The sequence below is a fragment of the Anastrepha ludens genome, chromosome 6, assembly GCF_028408465.1.
Source record: "Anastrepha ludens isolate Willacy chromosome 6, idAnaLude1.1, whole genome shotgun sequence".
Lineage (NCBI taxonomy): Eukaryota > Metazoa > Arthropoda > Insecta > Diptera > Tephritidae > Anastrepha > Anastrepha ludens.
The window spans coordinates 114,965,355-114,990,725 of record NC_071502.1 but is presented as its reverse complement, the minus strand read 5'-3'; the positions used below and the strand labels follow the sequence as shown (position 1 = coordinate 114,990,725).

Below are 25,371 nucleotides of genomic sequence, written 5' to 3'. Positions count from 1 at the left end.
GTCGTTGTTTGCTACTATATCTACTTTCTCGTTTCCTTCAATTCACTTGTGCTCTGCAACCCAGTAGATGGCGGCTTGTTTCTCAGCTCCTAGCTCCCCCAACTGTTTCGGCATTGTCGTACGCAGTGTGAGTTTGTCATTACAGCTGCTCTTGCATTGATGGCTGCTTGGCTGAGGGTTATTTGAGCAATCGGAAGAGTACTTTCTCTGGCTAAGTCTACTTCTAAACACTGCACTTTAAAATACTCGGTACCAAAATTTTCAACATTAAATAAATCTAAAAATTATAAACATTTTCTCAGTCTACTTCGTATTGCACTCAAGGCGAGAATGTTAACCCTTGGCAAACCGCTTTTTGAATACTTCGCAGATCGGACCGGCAGAGACGTAAGCAAACCTATAAAGATTCTCAATCGTACAACTACCTATAGTCGTGAAGGAATAACGGTATAACTTGTTGGTAAGGAGAATATGGCAACAAAATAGCGCGGAAGCTTTAATTAACTTTAACATTTAATTTTATAATAATTAATAATTAATTGAACATTTTTCTTGCTGAAGATTACCTTAATACTCCTCTTCGAGTATGAGGCACTTCAAGCCTCGTTTGTGAAATCATGTAAAAAACATTACTTTCCAAAGATCGCTAATTTCCGCAGTACTGAGATATTCCAAAAAATTGTCTACCTAAACCGGGTAGGGCTACGTCTGTATAGACCAGGACAATGTCACAGGAGTTGCGAGATTGTCTCTTCCTCTTTCTCATCTCGACAACTTCTGCAGGTGTAATGTGTTTTAACGCCCATCCTATGAACGTACCCGCCTATTAGGCAGGGTCTTACTATAACTAGAATCAGTGTGCTAAGATTATCCCTTTTTCGGCTTAGCAAAGATTCTGTCCATTTAGCATTGAGAATCAGCTACAATTGTCGGGCAATTCTGAGTTTAGCCCGACATCTTTCATTCGCTGCTCTTACGATTCCCTCAAGGATAAGTAACTTTCATGTCTGTAAAGCCATGTTTATGACATTTTCTGTGTACTCATCATTGTCAACTTGGTACCAAGTCTCGCTAGTTCATTGGCTCTGCAGTTACCCTCAGGTGAAATGACTCAGCCATCAGCATCATTAAAAGAGGATGTCGAATGCTTTGTATGGGATTTTATTGTCTTCTGGCTACCAGTAAAAATGTAGATATCATCTCGAGGTATCACACTCTACCAGTGTCACGTCATTTATTGTTGGTGCTTAGGCTTGAAGCCTGGCAGTAATGGAGACAGCAAGTTATTTTCTGACATATACTATTTTGAGATTTACACAGTCGTCAAAAGGCTCACATATTTGCACAAAACACACATAACACAAAAATCGATTTCTAGAAATTCGTAATAAATGCAGCAAAGAATGAATCGTTTTTGGCTGAAACTCTCTCTAGTTACAGAAATCCTTATTAAGTGAAGCTTTTCTAAAATTATCAACATTTAAAATCTGTTGTTTCTGTTTGGAAAATGTGGCAAAAAAATCACATTAAAAAAGGCAAATTAAATCTTCATTGCATAAAATCTTTAACGCTCAGTCGGTCATGACATTGAAAATTTTGAAGCTCCTCTCTTGTGCGACACACTATTCCATACATATTTACTCAGGCTCATCCAACATTCGCCTTCAATATAAATTTAACCGCCCACATTTTCAACTATATTACCCTAACATCTACACACATACACACACACACATGCATATGCCAGTTGCTCGCATATATCTACAGCCATTGCAACAGACTTAAAATATTTGGGTTATCCGTGCTTGAATCGTAGCGAGTGAGGCTAAGTGCAGATTTATGACTACAAATTAAAGCGTATTTATCAAGCTAAAACAGCAACAAAGCTGTATAATAATAAAAACTGCTAAGAAAATAACGAAAAAAATTGAAAATAAAATACAAAACAATACAGAAACGCAAAGTAGCTAAAAAAGGCAATTAAAGCAACAAAAAATTTACAACGCATTTCAAGCAAGAAGGAATGGCTATAAATACCTATAATAAAAAATGAGAACTTTTATAAAGGCAAAAAATTAATATCAATATTTGCTGTAAAATATTACTTGTATTTATGGCTCGTGCATGCTCGACCGTTTTTACTGTTAACTGACGTCATTATTCTTAGTCGCTATGGCAATATTGTACAGCATTCTTTTTTTTATCTTATTTTGGTGCCTTGAATTTTTCTGAATTTTAAAATTTTCTACATAGTTTTTTTAGATATCCTTCGCGCTCTCCTTTTCTATTTACCTTTTTTGTGCTACTTAACTTTTTTCTGCGCTTTACACCTTTCGCCTTCCTTGCGTTGATTTCTCCACTAATATTGCTTGGTTTATGTTTGAAAAGTACGCCAATTGTATGCTGCTTGAGTCCACATTTTCTTGTGTCCAGCAGCGCTTCTCTTAGCACACGTAGGCGTATGAGTGATGTGATTTTATAAATAATGCTCTTCCGTCCTACAGCAGCTGCTGCTGAGCTTTGCTGGAAAGGCGTTAATTTAATGCACTGTTTGCCCAAGAATATTTACTAGTTTCCTTTTATTTCTCGGTTCATTTGATATTTCTTGTTTTTAGTCGGCAAGGGCGTATTAATTAGACGTTAAACTATTCATGTTGCCATGTTGAAGAATCCTCTTACCATGAGATGAAATTTTTTTATTGGTGTATGTTAAACCACCAAGCTTTTTTGGCAGCTAATAGTTTTCAAATTAAACACTTTTATTTTTAAACCACTTTATAATTTATTTTTCACAGAGTTTACGCGTTCGTGTGTTTGTTACAAAATGTTAAGTTCACCGGCCTCAGCTGATGTCGAGCTTCAAGTCTCGAAATATTTGCTTAGCACAGCTTATATATAATGTATGTACATAAGAATGCGTTGATACGAACGTTAGGAAAATGACAAATATAGGATAATGTGTATTAATATAATTCAAGGACAAGTACAAGGATTAGGGTGACCAGGTGTTACGAGTTAAAAATATTACAATCTTATAAGTTAGACTACAATACTAAATTATTAAATAAAAACTATACAATTAACCCTATACCTAAATTATGTCATGTAAATTAGGTGCTGCTCCCAACATCCTCCCCTCCGTTGAAAGTTCAGGGCTTTCAACTGATTCCTTAGTCGGAAGGAGGCACAATTTCGTAACAGCTCGACGTGTAAGGCCAGTGGATGTACGTAGAACAGCTACTCGTGCAACACCGTCCTCACCAGTAATAACTTCGATGACGCGCGCAAGAGGCCACTTAAGAGGCGCTTTAATGCATACAATATCGTTGATTTGCACATTGGGATGAGGGGTGCGCCATTTTGCTCTTTGTTGAAAAAGAGTGAGGTATTCTTCGCTCCACCGTTTCCAAAATAGTTGTTAGAAGTATGTGACACGCTGCCAGTGACTAAGTGGATTGTAATTCAAATGCGTGATGTTAGGCTCAGGAGCAGCTGTAAGCGGGCCGCCAATAAGAAAATGACCTGGAGTTAAAACATCAAGGTCTTCCGGATTTTCTGAAAGAGGTACAGGAGGTTAATTATAGCAGAGATTTGACATACCAATGTACGCAGTTCATCGAAACCAAGAATTGCAGAGCCAAGAGTGCGGTACAGGTGCTGTTTAGCCATTTTTACTGCGGCTTCCCACAAGCCGCCGAAATGTGGTGAACGAGGTGGTATGAATCGCCAGTCGAAACCATTGTTGAGGTAGTGAACGTGAACCTTACTGCGGTGCTCTTGGCTTAGGAGTAGGCGTTTTAGGTCTCTCAACTCGTTCTTAGCGCCTACGAAATTGGTTGCGTTGTCTGACCAAATACAGCTTGGCATGGCGCGTGTTCTCGTAAATAGCTTGAGAGCTTCCAAAAAAGCACCTGTTGGAAGGTCCCTCACTAGCTCCCTCCATACGGCCTTGGTTGCGAAACAGATGAAGACGCTGATATAACATTTCTGGGGTGACTTATTGCGGGTTTCGGGTTTGAAGTAAAATGGACCGCAGTAGTCCACTCCTGTGACGATGAAGGCTCGTGAGGCCTGAATGCGTTCCTTAGGCAAATCAGTCATGATGTGCTCAAAAGGTTTTCGAGCTATTGTTGATAGTGCAGACCGTTTAGAATTTCTGGTGCCTCTAAGGTGTCGCGCGTCATCGAATTTAAGGAAGGTTTCCCTTTCTGCATCAGAAATGTGATGAAGGTCCCGCCACAAAATGCACTGGAAAATGTTGTCGGCTGCAGAGACGCGAACGCAACGATACATCTTGCAAATGTCTCCAATAAGTGCAACGGGAAACGTACGAAAGCGAATAAGAATATCAAAAAGTTTGGGTTGTATGGTCGGCCTCGCCATTAGAATCTCGTTTAATGAGAGGCCCGAAGTTGTGACAGCAGAACCATCAAAAACGACCCTGAGCTTTGTTGTGGAGCTATCTTCCTTGCGCTCAAGGCTCTCAAATCGTCGCTTTGCTTGTGTGTATGATTCGCCTAATGATTCTGTGACGAGTTTCCAAGGTAAGCGAACCGAGTACTCGCCTGAAGGTAAACGCGAAACATTTTGCTGAAAATGCGCCTCGCAGTCGAGCTCCTCCCTTGTTGTTTTAGTGATTGGCTCAAAAACGTGATCTACTTCCCAGAAGCGACGTACCAAATCGTCTAGTCGGGTATCAGAGTCGATGTCTCTCGAAGACCTTTGATTGGCCACAAATGACGAAAGCTTAGAAGTCTGTTGACCACCACCTGATATCACCCAACCGAGAAGAGTTTTTTGAAGAACTGGAAATCCGGGCGCCAACTGTATCTGTCCAACGCAGAGAAGTTCGAAAAATAGTCCTGCTCCGATGAGCAAGTCAATACGCTGAGGTATGTTGAAATTGGGATCAGCTAGTTGGATGTTCGAAGGGACGTTCCAGTCCGCGATGCTCACTGAAAAACCAGGCTGATTGTCAGTGATTGTTTGAACAACGACGGAAGTGATGTGCGTTGAGAAATCTGAAGTCCGCGACTTCAGTACGACATTGACCGAATAGCCTTCAGTTGACAGGTTGGCATCCCCGATGCCCGAAACTGCCGCCGAATATTTGGTCCTACGAAGTTGTAATTGATTAGTAAAACGATTTGTAATAAAGTGAAGCTGGGAACCCGAATCCAAAAGCGCCCGACATGGCACGAAGTTACCAGCACGATTTTTGACAAAAATTACTGCAGTGGCTAGAAGCACAGCATCAGATGGAGATCTCGAAGTGAGGGCATGGCCAGGGACAGATGATGTTGCAGCTATGGTGTTTGATTTCAATGTGGGTGGTTGCGTGACTGGGCCTGATATAGAAGTTGAAGCAGAAGATGTGCGGTCAAAATGCAAAAGCGTATGGTGCTTCAATTGACAAGCTCTACAGGATCCAGATTTGCAATCCCTCATCTGATGGCCACCCTTAAGACAGTTAAGGCAAAGCGAGAGCTTCTTGGCTTCTTTTTGGCGAAGGTTTGGAGAAAGAGTGGAGAATTGCTGACAGTGGTAAATTCTATGATCTGGGCACCGACAAAACGCGCAACCACCTACTGAGGCATTCGAAACGACAAATGATTTTCTTATATTTGTACTTACAGTTTTACCGTTTCTGTCAACTTGATCCGTTTGGGTTTGTATGGCATGCTCCACATTTTCGAGGGTACGACACACGAATTTTCTTCCCACTTGGATTGAGTAGCCTTGTCCAACTTCTGGATTAGTAGTTCAACTATAATGCAGTCAGCGATTTGTTCTTGTGACCCAAGCGACTGCAACGCGCGTATGTGTGATGTAACCTTGTCCGCAACTTGCTTGCGGATGCATCTGCCCTGTCCAGCCCAAAGATCTGTCTGATGTGTGCCTGAAATATAATTCGCTTGTTATCAAAACGTTTTTTGAGTAAATCTAATGCATTTTTATAATTCGTTTCATTTATCTCCAGAGATTGGATAGTATCCAAAGCAGCACCACTCAAGCAGGAACGCAGGTATTGCAGCTTATCGCTTTGCGTCAGGTCGCCATCGTTGTCAATGACGGAGGTGAACATCGAGAAAAAGTTGCTCCACTCGATATACGCGCCACTAAATTTAGGTAGCATTAGCAAAGGCAAGCGAGAACGATTGGCATTCACGATGATCGACTGCGAGTCACCAGTGTTCGCTCTGAATGTCGAGCAGTGCTGACCTGTGCTGCGTCTCCCAATCTCTCGTTGCAGGTTCGCCTTAAGTTTCACCAATGTAGCATCGAATTTGCAGGGCAGGTCACTGGCAATAGACTCAAAGTCCATTTCCTCCAAACTGGTGTGAGCGGCGGTGAATGTTGCTTTCAAATCTCCCACTGATTCCATGATTGCTGCCAACCCGTACTCATCCATGCCTTGTAGCATTTCGGTGTTCATCTCTGCTGCTGTATGCTCAAGTCGATTAAAGACTGACATTGTTTTCAGCTTTAAATACGACACGCGATCTGAAGACGGTTGCCCACTCGATGGTACAGTATGTGGTGAATCGCTTCTAATGAAGGTACCATTACCTGGACTGAGCGACATCTTCAACGTTTGACTTTTAAAATTGACTGACCGGTTATATTGATAGCGCACGAATTTATAGGCACGGTTCTATGTACACGGAAACCGTTGAAAAAGTTAGTAAATAGAAATATAGGTTGCGGTTTTAACTGTTTTGTTTTACAAGTCCCGCACAAAGTTAACAAACGGTTTTATTTATTGGGTAGGTATTAAAACGACTACGCGACAATAATTAACTACCGTAACACGATATTTTCGAAGGGATAACAAATGTTATTATATTGAATAATAATTTCTATTTTACACAATTAGAACACACGAATATCACGTCGGGGTCACCAAAAATGTTAAACCACCAAGCTTTTTTGGCAGCTAATAGTTTTCAAATTAAACACTTTTATTTTTAAACCACTTTATAATTTATTTTTCACAGAGTTTACGCGTTCGTGTGTTTGTTACAAAATGTTAAGTTCACCGGCCTCAGCTGATGTCGAGCTTCAAGTCTCGAAATATTTGCTTAGCACAGCTTATATATAATGTATGTACATAAGAATGCGTTGATACGAACGTTAGGAAAATGACAAATATAGGATAATGTGTATTAATATAATTCAAGGACAAGTACAAGGATTAGGGTGACCAGGTGTTACGAGTTAAAAATATTACAATCTTATAAGTTAGACTACAATACTAAATTATTAAATAAAAACTATACAATTAACCCTATACCTAAATTATGTCATGTAAATTAGGTGCTGCTCCCAACAGTGTACTTTCAAAATGTATCAAGGAAAATAAGCACAATTTCAGCTCAGTTCAAATTTTTGTTCAAATATTTTTATGAGCTCACAAAACTCAACAAATTTTTTATGGTTTGCAAAAAAGCATGAAATAAAATTTGTTGAACCTCTCGAGCTTTTCCACCCCCGATATCTGACCTATACACCACAAACTCCTCCATGGATGGTGTATTGGAAAAAGAGCTTTCGGTGCGATCCTGGAGGTAAAAAGCTTTTTACATCTGCCTAATCTTGCAACGAATTTTGCTTACACAAAAATGCTTGCTATTGCTGTAGGCTGTCGCCTTTTGGAGCGCAGAGACAAACGTGTCGCATTTTTCATAAAGTCTACCTGCTATTTTGAGTATTTTGTTTTGCACAACCAAACTGAGACTCGACTTACTTGACTCGACTACTTAATTGGTGATTTCGAGTCAGTGAAACAACTCTCGAAACGAAGGTTTTCATTGATTTTTTTAATTCATAAGGTTGCTTAAAAGCATCAGCCTATTCAAAAAAGAATCCATTTGCTTGTACAATTTTTAGCAAACGGATGAAAGCAAAATAAACATAAAAAAAATTTAAAAAAAAAAAATTTTTTTTTAATTTTTTAACGCGTATTTTATTAGAAAAAATTTCAAAAATGTTAAAAAGGTTTCAAGATTTTTCTCTTTAAATAGCTTTTACAGTTTACTTCAGAACTGGGTTTACACAATTTGACACACAAATAAGAAAAAAAATGAGAGTAGTCCTTTTCAAAAATTGCAAAACAAATAAAAAATTGTTTGAGAATATTTTTTCATAAAAATTTAAAATGTTAAAAATATCTGAATATTTTCCTTTTTAACAAGTTTTTACAGTTTACTTCAAAACTGGCTTTTAGCAATTTTAGGGAGAAAAATTTTGTTTCGACATTTTTGAAAAACAGCCAGAACCAGAAAAAAATATGAAAAGAATAAAAGATAATTAGAAAAATGTTAACAAAAAATTGTGAAAAATTAACAAAAAAATTTCAAAAGAAATAAAAATTTTTTGACGAATATTTTTTCATTAAGATTTAAAATGTTAAAAATATTTGAATATTTTCCTTTTTAACAAGTTTTTACAGTTTGCTTCAAAACTGGCTTTTCACAATTTTAGGGAGAAAAATTTTGTTCCGTCATTTTTGTAAAACAGTCTCTCCTCAGATTTTTGTCTTACATTTTTAATCGATTGTAATTGAAAACAGGCTACAGATAAACGCTGAAGGTTTATTAGAGGGTTTCCCATGGCATTTCGAATTGAAAAATTACAGCGAATCGGAAAAAGGAAAAAAATTGACTGGGTGTTTTTCAAAAATGGCAAAAAAAGTTCTAAAAATAAAGAAAAAATTGGAAAAAATTTTTTTTAATATTTTCAAAAAAGTCAAAAAATTTGGAATTTGGAACAAAAATGTTTACAGTTTACTTCAACTGGAGGGTTTCCCATTACATTTCGAGTTATATTGAAAAATTATAGCGAATCGAAAAAAAAGAAAAAAATGTGACAGGGCCTTTTTCAAAAATGGCAAAATCAATTCTAAAAAACAAAACTAAAAATTCGAAAAAAAAAAATTTTAAATGTTAAAAATAATTGAAGATTTTTCTCTTTTCTAAAACTTTACAGTTTACTTCAACAGTTTTTTCACAAATTTTTGTTTTGTCATTTTTGAAAAACAGCCCCTCCTTAGATTTTTTTCTTCGAAAGTGATTGAAAACTGGATCCCGCCAAGGAGTTGACACATCTGATACTATGCCCAGTAATCGCTGAAAGTTTCTTAGAGGGTTTCCCATAGCATTTCGAGTTATATTGAAAAATTATAGCGGAAAAAAAGCAAAGAATTGGACTGTGTGTTTTTCAAAAATGGCAAAAAAATATTTCTCTTTATAATTGTGAACAAAAACCTTTAACCTTTTTTGAAAAAAACTTCTTTTAAATCTTAAAGGACCCTTATAAATACAAAAAAAATTACAAAAACAACTTTTAGTGTATTTGTACTAAAACTCAATAAATAGCAATCTTCAAAATACTTCAATGGCTTGACATAGAATCCCTCACCGTAAGATTTTAGGCCCGGAAAAGAATCCATCAAAAACCGATCTGCATTAAGCACATTTTTATGAGTAACCACTTGGCACAGTTTCTTTAAAAAGTCTACTAACTACGTTTACTATTCGTCTCGATCTTTTTTCTCCCTGAAATCCTGAAAGAACGAGCGTAAAATTAATCAGTTTATTTGGCATTGCTCGGAAGGAAAGAGAATACACAGCCAATCAAACAGTGTCACTAGGTATATAAGTGTGTGTGCGAGCATTTTGTCTAAAGCTTGCGATGCAGCAATGCCAATAAGAAGGCCAAATCGACAATGAGCGCCCTGCTATTGGTGGACTGAGGAGATAGCGCAACTGAGACGGATCTGCCTGCAAGCGCGGCGTAAAATGCAAAGGTCCAGGGGCAGAGCTTGCTATGAAACGGTGCTAACGCACTTTCGAAAGGCAAGGAAAGCGCTACAAGAAGAGATTAAAATAAGTAAAGTCGAGAGCTTTAAACAACTGTGCAACGATGCGGACATAAACCCATGGGGTACTGCATACAAAATGGTACTAAAGAAACTGGCGGTACAACGAGCTCCATCAGTCGTATGTCCAGTTATTCTTAATCGAATTGTAGTGATGCGATTTCCCCAGGGACCGAGTATAGATAGATTAGAATCTGCAGATACCGTAAACACCCAACAGATTCCAGTCGTATCCGCAATAGAGATAATGGAAGCGTGCAAGAAAATCGGCGACCGAAAAGCACCGGGGCCGGATGGCATACCAAATGTAGCCCTTAAGGCGGCTATCCGTTTGCGTCCCGAAATATTTGTTGCAGTACTACAAAAATGCCTAGACGAAGGTGTTTTCCCTACACAGTGGAAATTGCAACGACTTGTGTTGATACCAAAAGGAAAAGGAGCAGCCGATGATCCGTCCTCGTACCGGCCGATTTGCCTACTGGACACCACGGGCAAAATACTCGAGCGTATTATTTGCAATAGACTATTGCCTATACTAGAGGGGAAGGGAGCATTGAGTACAATGCAGTTTGGCTTCCGGAAAAACCGTTCGACGATTGACGCAGTTACTACGGTTGTCAAAGCGGCTATTAAGGCTATAGAAGGAAAGCGGTGGCGTTGGGGCACCAAGGAATACTGTGCTGTAACCACATTGGATGTCAAAAACGCCTTTAACTCGGCAAGCTGGTCGCACATCTTGAATAGCTTGTACGAAATTGGCATTCCGCCGTATCTTCTCAGAATATTAAGGAGTTACTTCTCTGATAGAGAACTGATGTATGAGAGCAGTGCTGGAACAAAAAGGTACAAAGTTACTGCTGGCGTACCGCAGGGATCGGTTCTAGGTCCTGTACTCTGGAATATCATGTACGACAAAGTCCTTCGCTTACCGGTATCCAGAGAGGTAAGAATAATAGGCTTTGCGGATGATATAGCGATAGTGACGGTGGCTAAGCACATACAGGAAGTGGAACAGATTACAAATGGAGCGATAAAACAAGTGAAAGATTGGCTCGAACAGGCGGGACTCAAATTGGCAGAGCAAAAAACGGAGACGGTTCTGATAACAAGTCGGAAAAAAGTCGAGCAGATGAGAATCAGAGTGGGAGAGCAAATTGTTCACTCACAACCGGCTCTGAAATACCTAGGAGTTATGATAGATTGTAGGTTAAATTTTAAGGCCCATATTGACTACGCGGTAGAGAAAACCGCTAGCATACAAGCGGCACTCTCAAGGATCCTACCTAGCATAGGTGGTCCTAAGTCAACTAGAAGGAATTTGCTTGCAAATGTGGCCACTTCAGTCCTCCTGTATGCAGCCCCAGTTTGGGCACATGCGGCGGAACTGAAGGATAACAAAAGGAAGCTATTGTCTGTATATAGGCTAAGTGTCCTAAGGGCATGTTGCGGCTATAGAAAAATATCGGATGACGTGGCGTTTGTCATAGCTGGTATGATACCAGCGGACATTCTCGCGAGTGAAATGAAGCGAGTCTATGACAGGTGTGCAGCAGATGCCGAAATAAATAAAAAAGCGGTGAGAGAAGAAGAGCGGCTTGTGTCACTAACAAGGTAGCAAGACCGATGGAATACCTCCAGTAAAGGGCGATGGTCCTATAAACTGATTCCCGATTTGCGACCATGGCTAAATCGGAGTTTTGGAGATACAACCTACCATGTGACACAGTTCCTTTCTGGACATGGAGGTTTTAGGAAATATCTGCATAGGTTCGGGCATGATGACAGTCCCTACTGCCCTGTGTGCATCAATGTAGAAGAAGACGTGGAACATGCCAGCTTCCACTGCCCACGCTTTAGAACAGGAAGAATAATTCCAAATGCAACTGACGTAGTCGAGTTCATGTTGCAATCGGAAGAAAAGTGGGAGGAGATAGCTGCATACGCTACTAGAATTCAAAAAGAACTCAGATACATTGAGCAAATGAGACGCATGAGGCGATAGACATTGACGAAGCTATATAGCTAACCAGCCCTGCGAAGTAATACGTTGAAGCAGTTCCGCAGGGAGAGTGGTGGAGGAGACGGAGTTCAAGGGCTTAGTACGTAGGTGTACTGTTTTGCAAGTCCAGACAGTATGAAAATTACTGACTGTGCGTGGTCCCGAATGAGGTGTACCCTTAGCGAGCAGTATGAATCGTGCATGCCGTCTAAAGTTGACGGTATCTATGAAAGATTCCCCCTTCGTTAAAAAAAAAAAAAACACCATAAATGCAAATACGCAGAACATCCATTTATTGTAGGCGCTTATTGACAAAAGGTCACAGAAATTGCTAAGTAAACAAAAATTGCGCGGGATTGTGAAATGTCAATAACAATTGCGCGTATCAAATAGAAAAAATAATGAATTTATATAAAAGAGTAAATAAAAGTGTTTATGGGACATGAAGGGAGGCATAATTAAAAAAGAACACAAAAAGAAAAACAAAATACATCAAATTTTAAGACAACAAAAAATTAAATGAAATAATAAAAATATCAGAGAAAAAACGGAGGACAGAACATGTAAACAAAGCATAAGTAGACAATTAAAAATCAAGGAAGTCAGTAGGTCATAAAAAATTATTAAGTGCGTGCATATGTAGGCATGTATGTATGTATGTATGCGAAGAGTCGAGAGTCGAATGCATTCAATCGAGGCCAATCGTAAATACAAGGCGCTAACTGCATTACAAGTGTGAATGGGCGTAATTGTTTGCAAATAAATGCTAAAAAGTAAAGATATTTGAAAAACAACTTCCAAGGCGAGTGCATGAGTAAGTGCATGAATGAAGAAACCAAAGCCACTCGGGGGAAAACGTGAAATCTTTAATTGGAAATACTAAAATTATAAAAATTGTATACAAAGTGAAGGCACTTGGAAGTGAATTTCGCGCATACAATTGCACATTAGGGTAGTCGCTATTTCTGAAACTGTTGATATTGTTCGGAACACTATTTAAAATTGTGGCGCTACCGGAAAATTGGCAGAATATGAAATATTAAGCCAATCGGATGCGCGTCTCGACCAACTGAAACTGTAATTTAATATTTTTAATTTTTAATTTAAAAAAATGTCCGATTATACATCATATCTCGATTGTTTTCAAAAAAGAGCGCGTTTTGAAAAAGTTCAAAATTAAAAAAAAAAATTCTAAAAATTTTTTCAAAAAAATATAAAAACGTGCTAAATTAAAAAAACAAAAATTTCAAAAATTGCTATAAAAAGGTATGCCAAATATACGCGTATAGAAAAAATCCTGCCGGCTTTACATTCCGAACTTAAATAGTTCATAGGCAGGTAGCTGAAATGGTTGAAGTACCACTCTTGCACTCCTCAAATAGAACTGATACCATTATGAGACCTTCAACAGGCAGATATCTACAGCCTGCCAGAGCCGTTGATATAATGGAGAAAATTAATGGGATTTAGGATGTCGCACTGCCACAGGCTGTTGAAGAAAGGAGCACCCAGCGACCCTAGTCGTCTAGCAGCCAAACTCGTACATTTATAGAGAAAGTGTTCAACAGTCTCTTTCTCTGAAAGGTTCCGACAGCTTCTGCAATTGATGTTAAATGGTAAATCTAACTTTTCCACGTGTGTTCCGAACTCCAGTGACCGGTAAGCATAGCTAGAAGTTAGGAAATTGAATGGCGTTCCTAGGACTTTCTGAGTCCTCCTGCTATTGTACTGAGGCCAAAGGGTTTTCGAAATAGCACATGAAGAAATGGAGCTCCATCTTTTCTGCGCTTTCCTGGCAAATAAGTTCCGCAATTCGCCTTTAACAACAGTCAGGGGGATGCCGGTCACCGGGTGCGAGGTCTTTCAGGCCAATTCAGTCTCCTCCCTGGCAATTTCATCAGCAGTTTCATTACCCTCTAGAGATCTCACCCAAGAGATCTCCTCCACACAGAAGTTTACTAGTTTGGTTCTGCACCATGGCTTCGTCAGAGCCTTGATCGCGGTTTGATTGTCGGAGCAAATATTAATATCTCCCTTTGCTCCCACGTTCCTTAAGCAAGCAGGATCGCAAAGACTTCTGCCAGAAAAACACTAGCAGTTTTAGTAATCTTAAGGAGGTAAATAAATTGGCAGATTTAGAGAAAACTCCTGCTTTGGCTTGTGATTCCATCTTGGAGTCGTCAGTGATGACAGAGGTGTAAGTTTCGGTGGGGATTTCTCCCTCGATCCAATCCCCCCTATTTGGAAAGTTTAGTGATATCATAGCCCTTCTGAAGAGCTTACCACCAAACCAGGTAGTTCATACTTATCTAAGTAATTCATTGAGTAAAGTTTGTTTAGACGATGAAAAATGGAAAGTTAAAAAATTTGAAGTCGCATTGGCTGATTGGTTGGTTAAAGTGGTGATTCATCCAGAATCCAACTAGCGCTTCCGCACCATTTTGTTGCTACATCCTCGTTACCAACTTGTTTAACGTTTATTTACAGTCTGACTATATCCAGTCTGTGCATTTTAAGAATCTTATAAGGATGTTGACGTCTAAGCCAGACAGTTCTTTAAGGCTCTCGAACAATGCTTTGTCCAGGGTTGACATTGAAGTCTCATTAAGTTATTTCATCGTTCTATGCAGCGGAGTATAAGAGACATAGACCATTCTAATTCGCACCAAAAAGCATAAATCCTTATTCCGCAAATGTTTTCGCGAAATGTGCAAATACAAATTTTTTTTTTTCTTTGCGGAACGTTTTTAATGCAATGTTTCACTTAACATATTTTCCGAAACTCTGGAAAGTGGCAAATATTATTGCATTGCCAAAACCGGGTAAAGATCCAACTACCGTATCATCTTATAGACCAATAAGCTTACTACCGACAATATCTAAAATTGCTGAAAAATTACTGGATGCTCGACTAATGCAAATTCTGGAAAAAAAAAACGTTTAATACCCTATCATCTATTTGGATTTAGAAAAAAATATTCGACTATCCAACAGATCCATAGAATTACAAATAAAATCTAATCAGACCTTGAAAACAATCGTTACTGTGCGACAGTATTTCTGGACGTAGCTAAAGCGTTTGACAAAGTGTGGCACAAAGGCTTACTCCACAAAATAAAAATAATGATAGCTTTTTACCACCTATGACTATCTCATCATAAAACGCTACCGAAGTGACCGAAGTTTCTATATTAAAAATGACAATCAATGTTCAGATATTCATCAAATAACAGCTGGAGTTCCGCGAGGAAGCGTTTTTGGACCACTGTTATATGTTTTATTCACCGCAGACATACCACCTCCTGCGAAGCTAATTCATCAATTGCTACGTTCGCTGACGATACAATACTATGGGCATCGGACAAAAGCTCAACTATCGCTACTGAATACCTGGGAATTCATTTGGATTCGAAAAAAAATTGGAATCACCACATAAAGCAAAAGATCGAACAAATAAAAGAAAAACTTTGACAATTTCATTGGTTAGTCAGCACATAATCCAGACTTACTATATAGAACAAGCTGTTAGTGTACAGAACTATGATTAAACCAATCTGGCTATATGGACTATAGGTATGGAGAACGGTTAAAAAGTCTCATATAATAAACATTCAACGACAACAATCGAAGATTCATCGAATTTTGACCATGTCACGACAGGTACACGAAAAATGATGCCATCCACAGGACTTTTAATATAGCAACAGTAGACGAAGAAATCAAAAAAAGAGCAACAAGGCACTTTGACAAAATACACGAACGCAATAATGAAGAAATCAACAAACTTCTCGAAAAATTGATGCTATATTGTTGTAATATACAATTGTAATTATGTAAAATGAAACTTATATTGAATATTATTTATTTGTGTATTAATTCGTTTATTTTAATTTTTATCGCTTTTGACACTGGTCATTAAGCTAGGTATGTAAATCCTGGTCAAATTGTTAAACAACATACTTAATGTCAATGGACAGATGTATAAAATAAAGGGGAAAAAACAAAAACAAATTCTGGTGAAGGCGATTTTTATTACACCAAGCCGCGACGTTATCTTCAGATCTGACTGGAGCTTGCACGAGTCCCAAAGACTTGAAAGGGATTTAAAAATTCAAAATAGAAATTTAAGCTCCTTGTATTTGCAACAGCTTCTATTTTTATCTACATAAATGACCCTGAACGCCTACAAAATTGAGTGCTTCCATTGAAAAACGTGAAGAATTCAAAGGAAATTCTAATCATTCATAAAATGAGTAATTCAATGTTAATTAGTATTGTAAAACTTTTATGTGCACAATTTTCTTACCAATTACTCATAAGACAATGAAAATTACAAAAGTGACAAGTCGAATTAGCGCTTTTCCTTGAAGTGATTAGCCAACAGTAATGAAATGGTAGAAAAGTACAAAACAAAATTACACACATCATTTGAGAGAAACGCATAGCAGCTTTGAACAAAAAAAAAACGTTTTAATAAATAAAATAAAAAAATAAAAATAGATAAAAAAATAAAAAAAAATTAAAAAACAAAAAATAAAAAATAAAAAAACAAAGAATAAAAAATAAAAAATTAGAAATAAAGTAATGATTTACTACAAAGTAAGCCTGCAGTGAGTCACTTATTCACATGTAGTCACCTTCTCTTCATCATCTCAGTCCCACACAATTAGCGCTTGAATTCTTCAGCCTTATGTACAAATTTTCTTCTTCCGCAAGTTTACTATTTTTAGTGCCAATTACTTAGCACAAAGTTGTGAAAATCACAAATGTGAAAGGTGGTGCCACATGCGCACGTAGCGGTAATGGGCGTAGGGTGCAGCTTTAAATAGGAATAAAATTAATAAAATGTGGCTAGAAGAAGTAAGATTAATAGCATCAATTTCCAACAAACATGGATACTATAAAAGATTATTTGTATAATAAAAGCACACAAAAATTTATGTTTACATAAAAACAAAAATTACATATTTTTACATAATTTTTTTTTTAATTATGGATACTATAAAAAATTATGTATATAATAAAAGCACACAAACATTTATTTTTACATAAAACAAATTTACATATTTTTACATTTTTTTTTTTTAAATTTGGTTTTTGTTTTAATAATAATACATGTTGTTACATTCTTTTTGTTTGTAAAAAATTTACATGTTTTTTCATAATTTTTTTTTGAAACAAATTTACATACTTTTTAATTATGTGTTTTTTTTACTTTACATATTTTTACATAATGTAAATTACTTATAGACAGGGAAACCATCAAAAAGGTAAATATAATCTGGCAAAACCTCACAACATGCGAACTAAGCAGACAGACATGGCCGAACTGGAACAACGGTCGATCGAAGATCTTGCTAAGATTCAACAGAGAATCTATAAGAAAAATGATAGGTGTTTTAACTGGTCATTGTTTAATAGGCAGCCACGCTAGAAGGTTAGGACTCCCTTACTTCGATTTCTGTAGAAGCTGTCTTAATACAGAAGAAGAGGAAACAGTCAGACACCTTTTATGTGAGTGTGAAAACTTAGCTATGAGAAGGCTGCGCACTCTCGATACAGCATTTCTAACCAATGTAGCGGATATAGCCCATCTAAAACTAACGAAGCTCTGCTCGTTTATTAAAGCAACCGGTTGGTTTGAAAAGGAACACGTAGAGTAAGGATAAGCTCCAGTGGTATCACAATGGACCTGCCGAAGGTCTAAGTGTGTCTTACGACAACCACCCTACCTACCTACCTACCTACATAATTTTTTTTTTAATTTACATTTTTTTTTTAAATTATAGATACTATAAAAAAATTATGTGTATAATAAAAGCACACAAAAATTATTTTTACATACAAAAAAAATTACATATTTTTACATTTTTTTGTAATTTAGTTTTTTTTTAAATTAATAATATATGTTTTAACATATATGTTTTTTTTTAATTTACATATTTTTTATTTATGTTTTTTTCTGATTTATCTACATATTTTTACATAATTTGTTTTTATTTAAATTTTTTTTTGAATTATGGATACTATAACAAAATTATGTGTATAATAAAAGCACACAAAAATTTATTTTTACATAAAAACAAAATTTAAATATTTTTATATATTATATTTTTTTTTTTATTAAACATCTTCTTTTTTTTTTTAATTTAGATATTTTTTAAATCATTTTTTTACATAATTATTTTTGTTTTTAACAATTTCTAACAATTTTAATCAATAAATTATTTCTTTGAGGAGCATAAAATAAATAATAACAGCTGTATTCTTTTGCCTCTGACTTGCAACAGAAGGCTCTAACCCAACTCGAACTACACTCGGCTGCAATTGGTTTCAAGAAGTTAGTTCTGGAAGCCGAAAAAAATTAATTTACATTTCTGGTTTAATTTTCACGAATTCCTACGCTTCGCAGCAATCTCCACTGATGAGCAGTGGTTCCGTTATATTTCGACTACGACCAAGTTTGAACTCTCTGAAATTCATGTTAAACTAATTAAATTCATAAGTTTATTTTTTAAATAAAAAAGCACTTGTTTTAGTAGAAATTTCATATTTTACAATTTCTGCTTACAAACTTATTCAAGTAATCAAATTTATTGTATCCTTTCTTTAACTTATTTCAGTGTCCGCTACAGTTCATTGGTTAATTGCTGACCGAATTTGCTTGGTTAAATTACATTCGTATTGAATATCAAACCAACCCAGTCAACTCTGTGCTGCACAACCTTCCATGCCACTGTTGCAGCCAGAAACAAAAACAGCAAACAACAGGCGACAACAGACGACAAGCGACACGCAACAGACAAGACCACAGCAGCAAAACAGTGAGCCACATGGTGCCAATATTACCAGTGGACACCAACAGTGAGGAGCATAAATCATAAGTGAAAATTAGCAAAAGCTACCACAACAACAATAGAAAAATTTTGAAAGCAGAAGAGCGCAACTAGCCTTTCTATAAATTAACAAAACAAAAAGGAGCTGGCAAATAAAGTCAAAGTGAAAATTAAAATTAAAATGAAAATGCGGGAATAAAATAAATAATGTGAAGAAAGAGAAGTAAAAATATAGATGAAATATAATAAAATATTTTAAAAAGATAGTAAATTAGAAATACAAAATACTATAAAAGCCAACAACAACAGCGAGCGCAGAACTATCCAATCGAAGCAGTTTTTTACGCGAGCTGGTTTGAATGCTGGCTAAGACTTTGTCATATTCCTTGGTAAACAATAACAAAAAGGTTTGCCGTAATTTATCATTTCATTGTTTCATAGTAGACTCAATACAATAACAACTATGAAAGTGCCACTTTGTTACAATGCAAAAAGCAGTGCTGAAGCAGCTAAGAACTAACAAATTTTAAAGGTGTAAAAGGTATTGGAATTGCTATAAAAGTGAGGCAGCAAAAATATAGCAACTATTTTTTAAAGGAAAACGAAAAAAATTTACAATTTAGGGTTCGGAAAAAATTAGAAATTTGATTTTTTTAAATCAAATATTAGAAATCAATTTGAACGTTTTTTGTTTCTTAAAGGAACTCGGTGTAGAAACAACAACTGCTACAACAATAATTAACCAAATAAGCAAAATTTTAAAACTAACTTCGTGTGCCGAGGCAAAAATTGCTCTAGCATAAATTACAAAAACAACATAACAAATCATAACAATATGGATAAAAAGAATAAAGCGAAATCAAAAACCAAACCGAAACGTTTGAAATCAAACAAAGAGTCGAGCACAGCATTGGATGTGGACCTATGGGAGGTAAGTAGTTGTGAATAAAAATGCATACATACTTACATATATGGCTCTGGTACTATTTGCAATATATAATTTTTTTGTTTAAATTATAGAAATAACAATCATTGAGTATTCAAAGGCAGATGTACCCTCAATTTTCCCTCTTAAATCAGGCAATTGGTATCAAAACGTCTTTCAAGGCATATAATTGATACTAACACCCTTTCTTGGAGCTATTCTTCCTATCTGTGGCGCATCTTGATGTTTCCGCAAATGGAGGATCCAACAGTTTTATGCCGCTTTTTTATGAAGAGCTTTTTTTTCTTCATAACAAAAATACACTCGGAGATTTGCTTTGGCCTGCCGAGCGCGGCCGCTATTCGAAAAATTTTGTTCTATCATTTGGTGCTCCATTCCCGTAGTTTCGAACCCGGACAATTCCGAATGACAGTCCAGTTCTTACCTATTTGACTACAGCGGCCACTTGCGCCTACGCTTTTATCGTAATTATTCACATGATTGCACAACGTTTGGAAATCATTGAAAATTTCCGCCGACAGGCGACATTCCTAATTGTAAGAGCGCTTAAAACAATTTTCTAGTTCGAAATAACAAACAAACCTTCTCTATTCACTTCTCCAACTCCTGAATTCCGCTAACTATTCGAACTACTACTCTAAGTTGACTCTTATCATCATCATCATCAGCTCCTAAAGTTCAAAATTGAAGCATAGAGCCACTGACTCTATTTAGTTCCAATTGGGTTTTGAGTTGTAGATTTCCCAACAAAATTTTGTTAGCGAAACAGTGAAGGAACTGTACGTTCTTGTCTTTATATCCTTTCTCGCGATCCCCACCTGTGTAGTGTGAAGATTTCTTTTTCAAATCCTGTATCTCTTTTCTACAAATATGTCAATGTGGTCATATTCTTCATTCTAGTTTTAGTCCTTTTTTTGCATTTCTTTGAAAAAAGGTTACCTCTAAAAATACAGCAAGACAATGCTAGACCAAGAGGATCTTAGGATGTTGGATCTCTATCAGGTGACCGGATTAGAGGCATCTTTCCCCTCTTTTTGGGATCGTATCCGTATGCATGCGCGACCAGACTTTCGGTTATGCCTTCCTCAATGGCTACTGTGACTAGTAATAAGCCTTTAATTTTGGTTATATTTCCAACAAATGGCAATCGTAAAAGGAAAAGCAAACTTTCACAAAATATTTAGCATCACCGATACCAGGAGTATTTGTATTCACAGCTAAAATTGTTGCTATCGTATAACTGATTATATGTCCATAGTTTATGTCATACGGATGCTACTCGGACGAAGAGAAGGAAATTTCTAGAAATGAGGGTCAGACTTCAAAGCACAATCTGAAAACTGATTATCTTCTTTCTTCATCCTTTTGATGTGCCTCTGAGCTGTTCTTTCCTTTCCAATAATCAGAGAAATCTAAGGTGCAGCACCAAGTGCCGCGTGATAGGTAAGTAGTTTGAGGGATTAGTAGTCACTAGCATGTGAACTCAAAATGACGCTGGGTCTCCAATGTGAGAAGGTTGACATTTCTGTTCTGTAAAGTTTGTCAAGTCATTATGAATAGTTTAACGCTAGAACAATGCTTCCAAACTGTGGAAATTTACTTTGAAAGAAATAAATAAATCTGTTCACAAAGTTCATAGAGCATTGGCGACATGATTGGCCCATATTTCTTACGAAATGAGGAAGGAGCAGCCATTTCGGGGATAAACGAGCGCTATCGAACCATGCTGACTAATTTCTTATTAACAAAAATTAATCAGCCAAAAGATCGCAATATTCAAGCTACCATTAACTTCATAATGCCAGATTTATTGAAAAAAGTAGTGAAAAAATTATAATAATAATAATTAATTAACGCTATAGAGCCGTCTGGTGGGTGCATAATGGCTTCCCAAATGTTACAAAATCGCTTTGGTTTTCAGCCTTTATCTTGACTTGAGACCACGTCGTATTAAGTCCGGTGGTACTAATTTCATTATTTAGACTGCGTCTGCATTAGCCTCTGGGTCGTCCACTTCTGCGCGATCAGCTTGCTTTCCATTCAAGGGCCGTTCCACTGATTTCGGAAGTAGGTTCAAGTAGTGTATGACCTATCCATCTCCATTTGTGCTCCCGAATTTTCAAAATTTCAAAATGAATTGGTTGTTTTTTACTGCGCTGGAGCAGTTGTTGGTTTAAAACCCAAGTATCTGGCTACCATATACGAATAATGACTCTGAGACATTGATTGGCGAATGTTTGAAGTTCTGCTGGCATGTGCCATGTTTCACTCCCATAAAACATAATCGATTTCACATTTCAACTGAAAATACGAAGTTTGGTATACTTTGAAATATGTTTAGCGTACCGTAATTTCTTTAGGGAGGCAAAAGTGCTTTTTTATTCTACTCTCAACTTCTTGATTTGGTATAAAAACGTATCTACCAGCTTATAATAGAAAAACAAATTCATTTCAAAAACATTTTTGTTTTGTACTATCATTTTAAGTTCTCAAGCTCTTAAAAAAACACCCACTATTATTTAAATTAGCAACTCTGTGTAAATAACAATGCGTTTGTTTTTAATGCAATTTTTTTTTTTTTACTTTTTATTTCTCTTCTCACTCCTTGATTGAACGTTGAACTTTACACATTGCGATCCATTTATCCTCGGACAGAACCTCAGCTTTCCCCAACAGTTATCATAACTTCGAACCCACTCTCACTCTATATACACTTTAAACTCACTCTCACTCTCTTAAAACTGTGCACATTTTCATTTCGGAGCCACATTTTTAACGCTACTAAAAAATTATTGCGAAATAAAAAAAATGTCGCCCTTAAATTTAGAATGCAAACGGAGAGTCTGAAATGAACAAACCCACTATGGATGGATAATTCAAAGTGAAGGTTAATTGTAGTGCAAAAATGTTAGTTGATTGTTTCATTTTTGTTGTGTGTTTTTGTTTTTGCACTTTTTGCTCGCACTTGACAGTAAATTATGGTTGAATTGCGAAATAAAAGCGCCATCAACTGACCGTGCGGGTGTCGCGACGTTTGCTGTATTTGGGCCGTGTCGCTTTTTGGCATTTAGTCATGGACTGTTGGCTGCTCGCCAAATTGCTGTTATTGTGCTTACTCAGTTCCGCTCAGCCTCCGAACGAGCCTGTTTTGCACATCGCAATGACTTTGAAAATTAGTAAACCCTGAGCGAAAGTGTGTGTGAAGGGGTGTTGATATTTCATGTTTGTTGGCCGTTGTTTTTGTTTTTCATTTTTTTTTTCGTTTTGCCTTTGATCACGCCTTCAAAGTGTCAACGACAAGTGTTACCAATTTGATAGCCAAAAGCAACATGGCTGCTGCGATACCGGTAGTTGTCCGCACACTTGCCCTCGTTTTATGTGTTTTTTTTTTGTTTTTGTTTTTCTTTTTATACACCCATTTCATAGCCCTTTTAGTGCCCTCAGTGTTCTTTTATATCAAATAAGTATTTCGTGTTATTGTTGTTGTTTCGCCTTCGTGCCTTCAACACTGCCTCCGCATATTTTTCAAGCGCTTATCTCTATCTCTGTTCGTAGGTATGTGACTAGCTTTATTGTGCTCAGCACCGTTTCAATTGAGTATTTTCTCGGTCTTACCTTCCACTCTTCTCTATGAATGTAACTTTTCCGCATTCGCTCGCAAATATCCACCAAAAACCTGCTTGTCCTCCGCCTCTCCGTCAAGGTTGTTTACCTTGAGTTATTTGTTTGTCGGCACTCTCTAGTTAATGCCTTTGTTTAATGACATTCAAGTTCAAGCTTTCGAAATTCCGTTATTCTCTTCTTAATTGCTCGTTCTCAGTAATTGCATGCATACAAACTCGTATATACAAGTAAATATAATAAATTATAATGGGGTTAAGGGTCAGCATCGTATTCAGTGCCTTTGAAACAGGAATAAATATTTAAGTATCTAATAAAACTGTGCGATGAATATCTGTATAATTTTGCGATTAATTTTATAATAACAACCAAGAATTTATGATTGAGAAGATAATAATTAAAGTAACAGTTTACCAGGTGCCTTTTTACTGGTCGATTTTTTACGCATTTTTCAAGTTTGATTAGCTCAGGGATTGTGGAGAGCTCAGACTAATGACAAAGGATTGCGTGAGCTTCATGGTGAGCTTATTTGCTGTGTTATTTATTTGGGCTTTATAGCTCGTGGCGCAGGTAAGCGCACACCAATGAATGTTTCTAGCTACCTTTAGCTTGATTTGACCCTTGCCCGTTACCGTTATGAGAGCTTGATGCAAATGCAGCATGATTTGATGGGCAAATTAAATAATAAATAAAAGGCTCAATTTGCTGCACAACTGCAGATGAGAACAATATTAAGCACTACCCGCTTAAATAGAATCATTACAAAGGTTTTTTTTTGCCCTCAGACATTCTTATTCTCCTTAACTGGCATAAATTTCCCAAAAAATAACTCGTGGATTGGGTTAGGACATTTAGCCGCGGTGGTTCAAAGCACATCTATGACATCGTAGCAGGCGACGAATATTCGATATGAACCGAAAACAAGGCAGCAGTCGACAGTATGCGTGTCCCAAAACGAGCTTAAACCACTAAAATTTCTTCGCAGAAGAAGCACCTCAAAGCAAGTGGTGGTTGCCTGTTTTTTTCAGAAAATCTGGTCATGTTGCAACTGTATCACCAGGAAAATGTCCAATAGTCAATTCTGAGTGGCATACAACTAATTACTTCCTAGAAATTTTCAAAGAATTAAGAAAAACTAACCACTGAAGACGAATCATCCATCGTCCATCAAGACAATGCGAGCTCTCACGTATCGACTCACACAAAAGAGTTTTTGAGCACTCAAAAAATCGAATCAGTTAGTCATCCGCATTACATCCCTCATTTCACATGATTTATTTTTGTTCCCGAACTTCAAAAATTAAATGCGACGCCAACGTTTTCCAACGCCTGCTGAGGTCTTTAAACAGTTCGTGTTGGATCTATTCACTTCTGAGTGGCAAAAGTGATTTGAGAATTAGTTTAAGCGATTGCAGAAGTGTATTGACTTCCAGGGAGAATATTTTGAAAATAAATAAAGCCATTTTCATTATTATTTTACTGTGTTTTCATTAGTATGGGGCAGAAAATATAAAAAAGGTAAGCCTCACATGAGTCGCCCCAACGTAATGCAAAAGTCACAGAATAACTATTATTCCTTGACAAAAAAAATACTGAAGGTAAAGTGGACCAACTCTGCTATTCAAAAAAATCAACAAAGAAGAGAAAAAGAGTAGCGTGAAAAGAGTTGATTACCAAAAAAAAAATTGTTTAAGGGGTTAGGCCACTCTAGGATTTTCAAAATATCGAAATTTTTTTTTTTTGCTTAAAAGATGCTTTAAACTCTTTAGAATATAAAACAAAAAGTCCTATGCGTGAAAAAAATGTTTATCTCTAATATTTCGCACTTTTGCGCGAGCGCCTCTGACGTCTCTGACACGACTATTCAAATTTAAACCGTGTTTATCTCAAAACGTGATTTTTCAAAACTGCACGCAGCATAACACAAACAATTTTTAATATTTTCACTTGTAATTGTACAAGGATCTTTAGAACATTATTCCGCACTGAAATACGTACGGATTTTTTTATTAATTAATTATAAAAATTTTTATAAACAATTAACGGTTCCATTTTAGATGAAAAATTCTACTTTTGACTTCAAACATCT

General features: G+C 36.7%; 1 protein-coding gene across 1 annotated transcript in view; it reads left to right on the top strand.

Annotated features, from left to right (window-relative positions):
* LOC128868682 (uncharacterized) overlaps nt 1–25,371 on the top strand; it is a 184,010-nt gene that overhangs the window by 93,363 nt on the left and 65,276 nt on the right. Inside the window, 1 exon segment of the mRNA XM_054111043.1 lies at nt 18,503–19,646. Within this exon segment, the coding sequence (XP_053967018.1) occupies nt 19,551–19,646 (96 nt within the window). The 5' untranslated portion in view covers nt 18,503–19,550.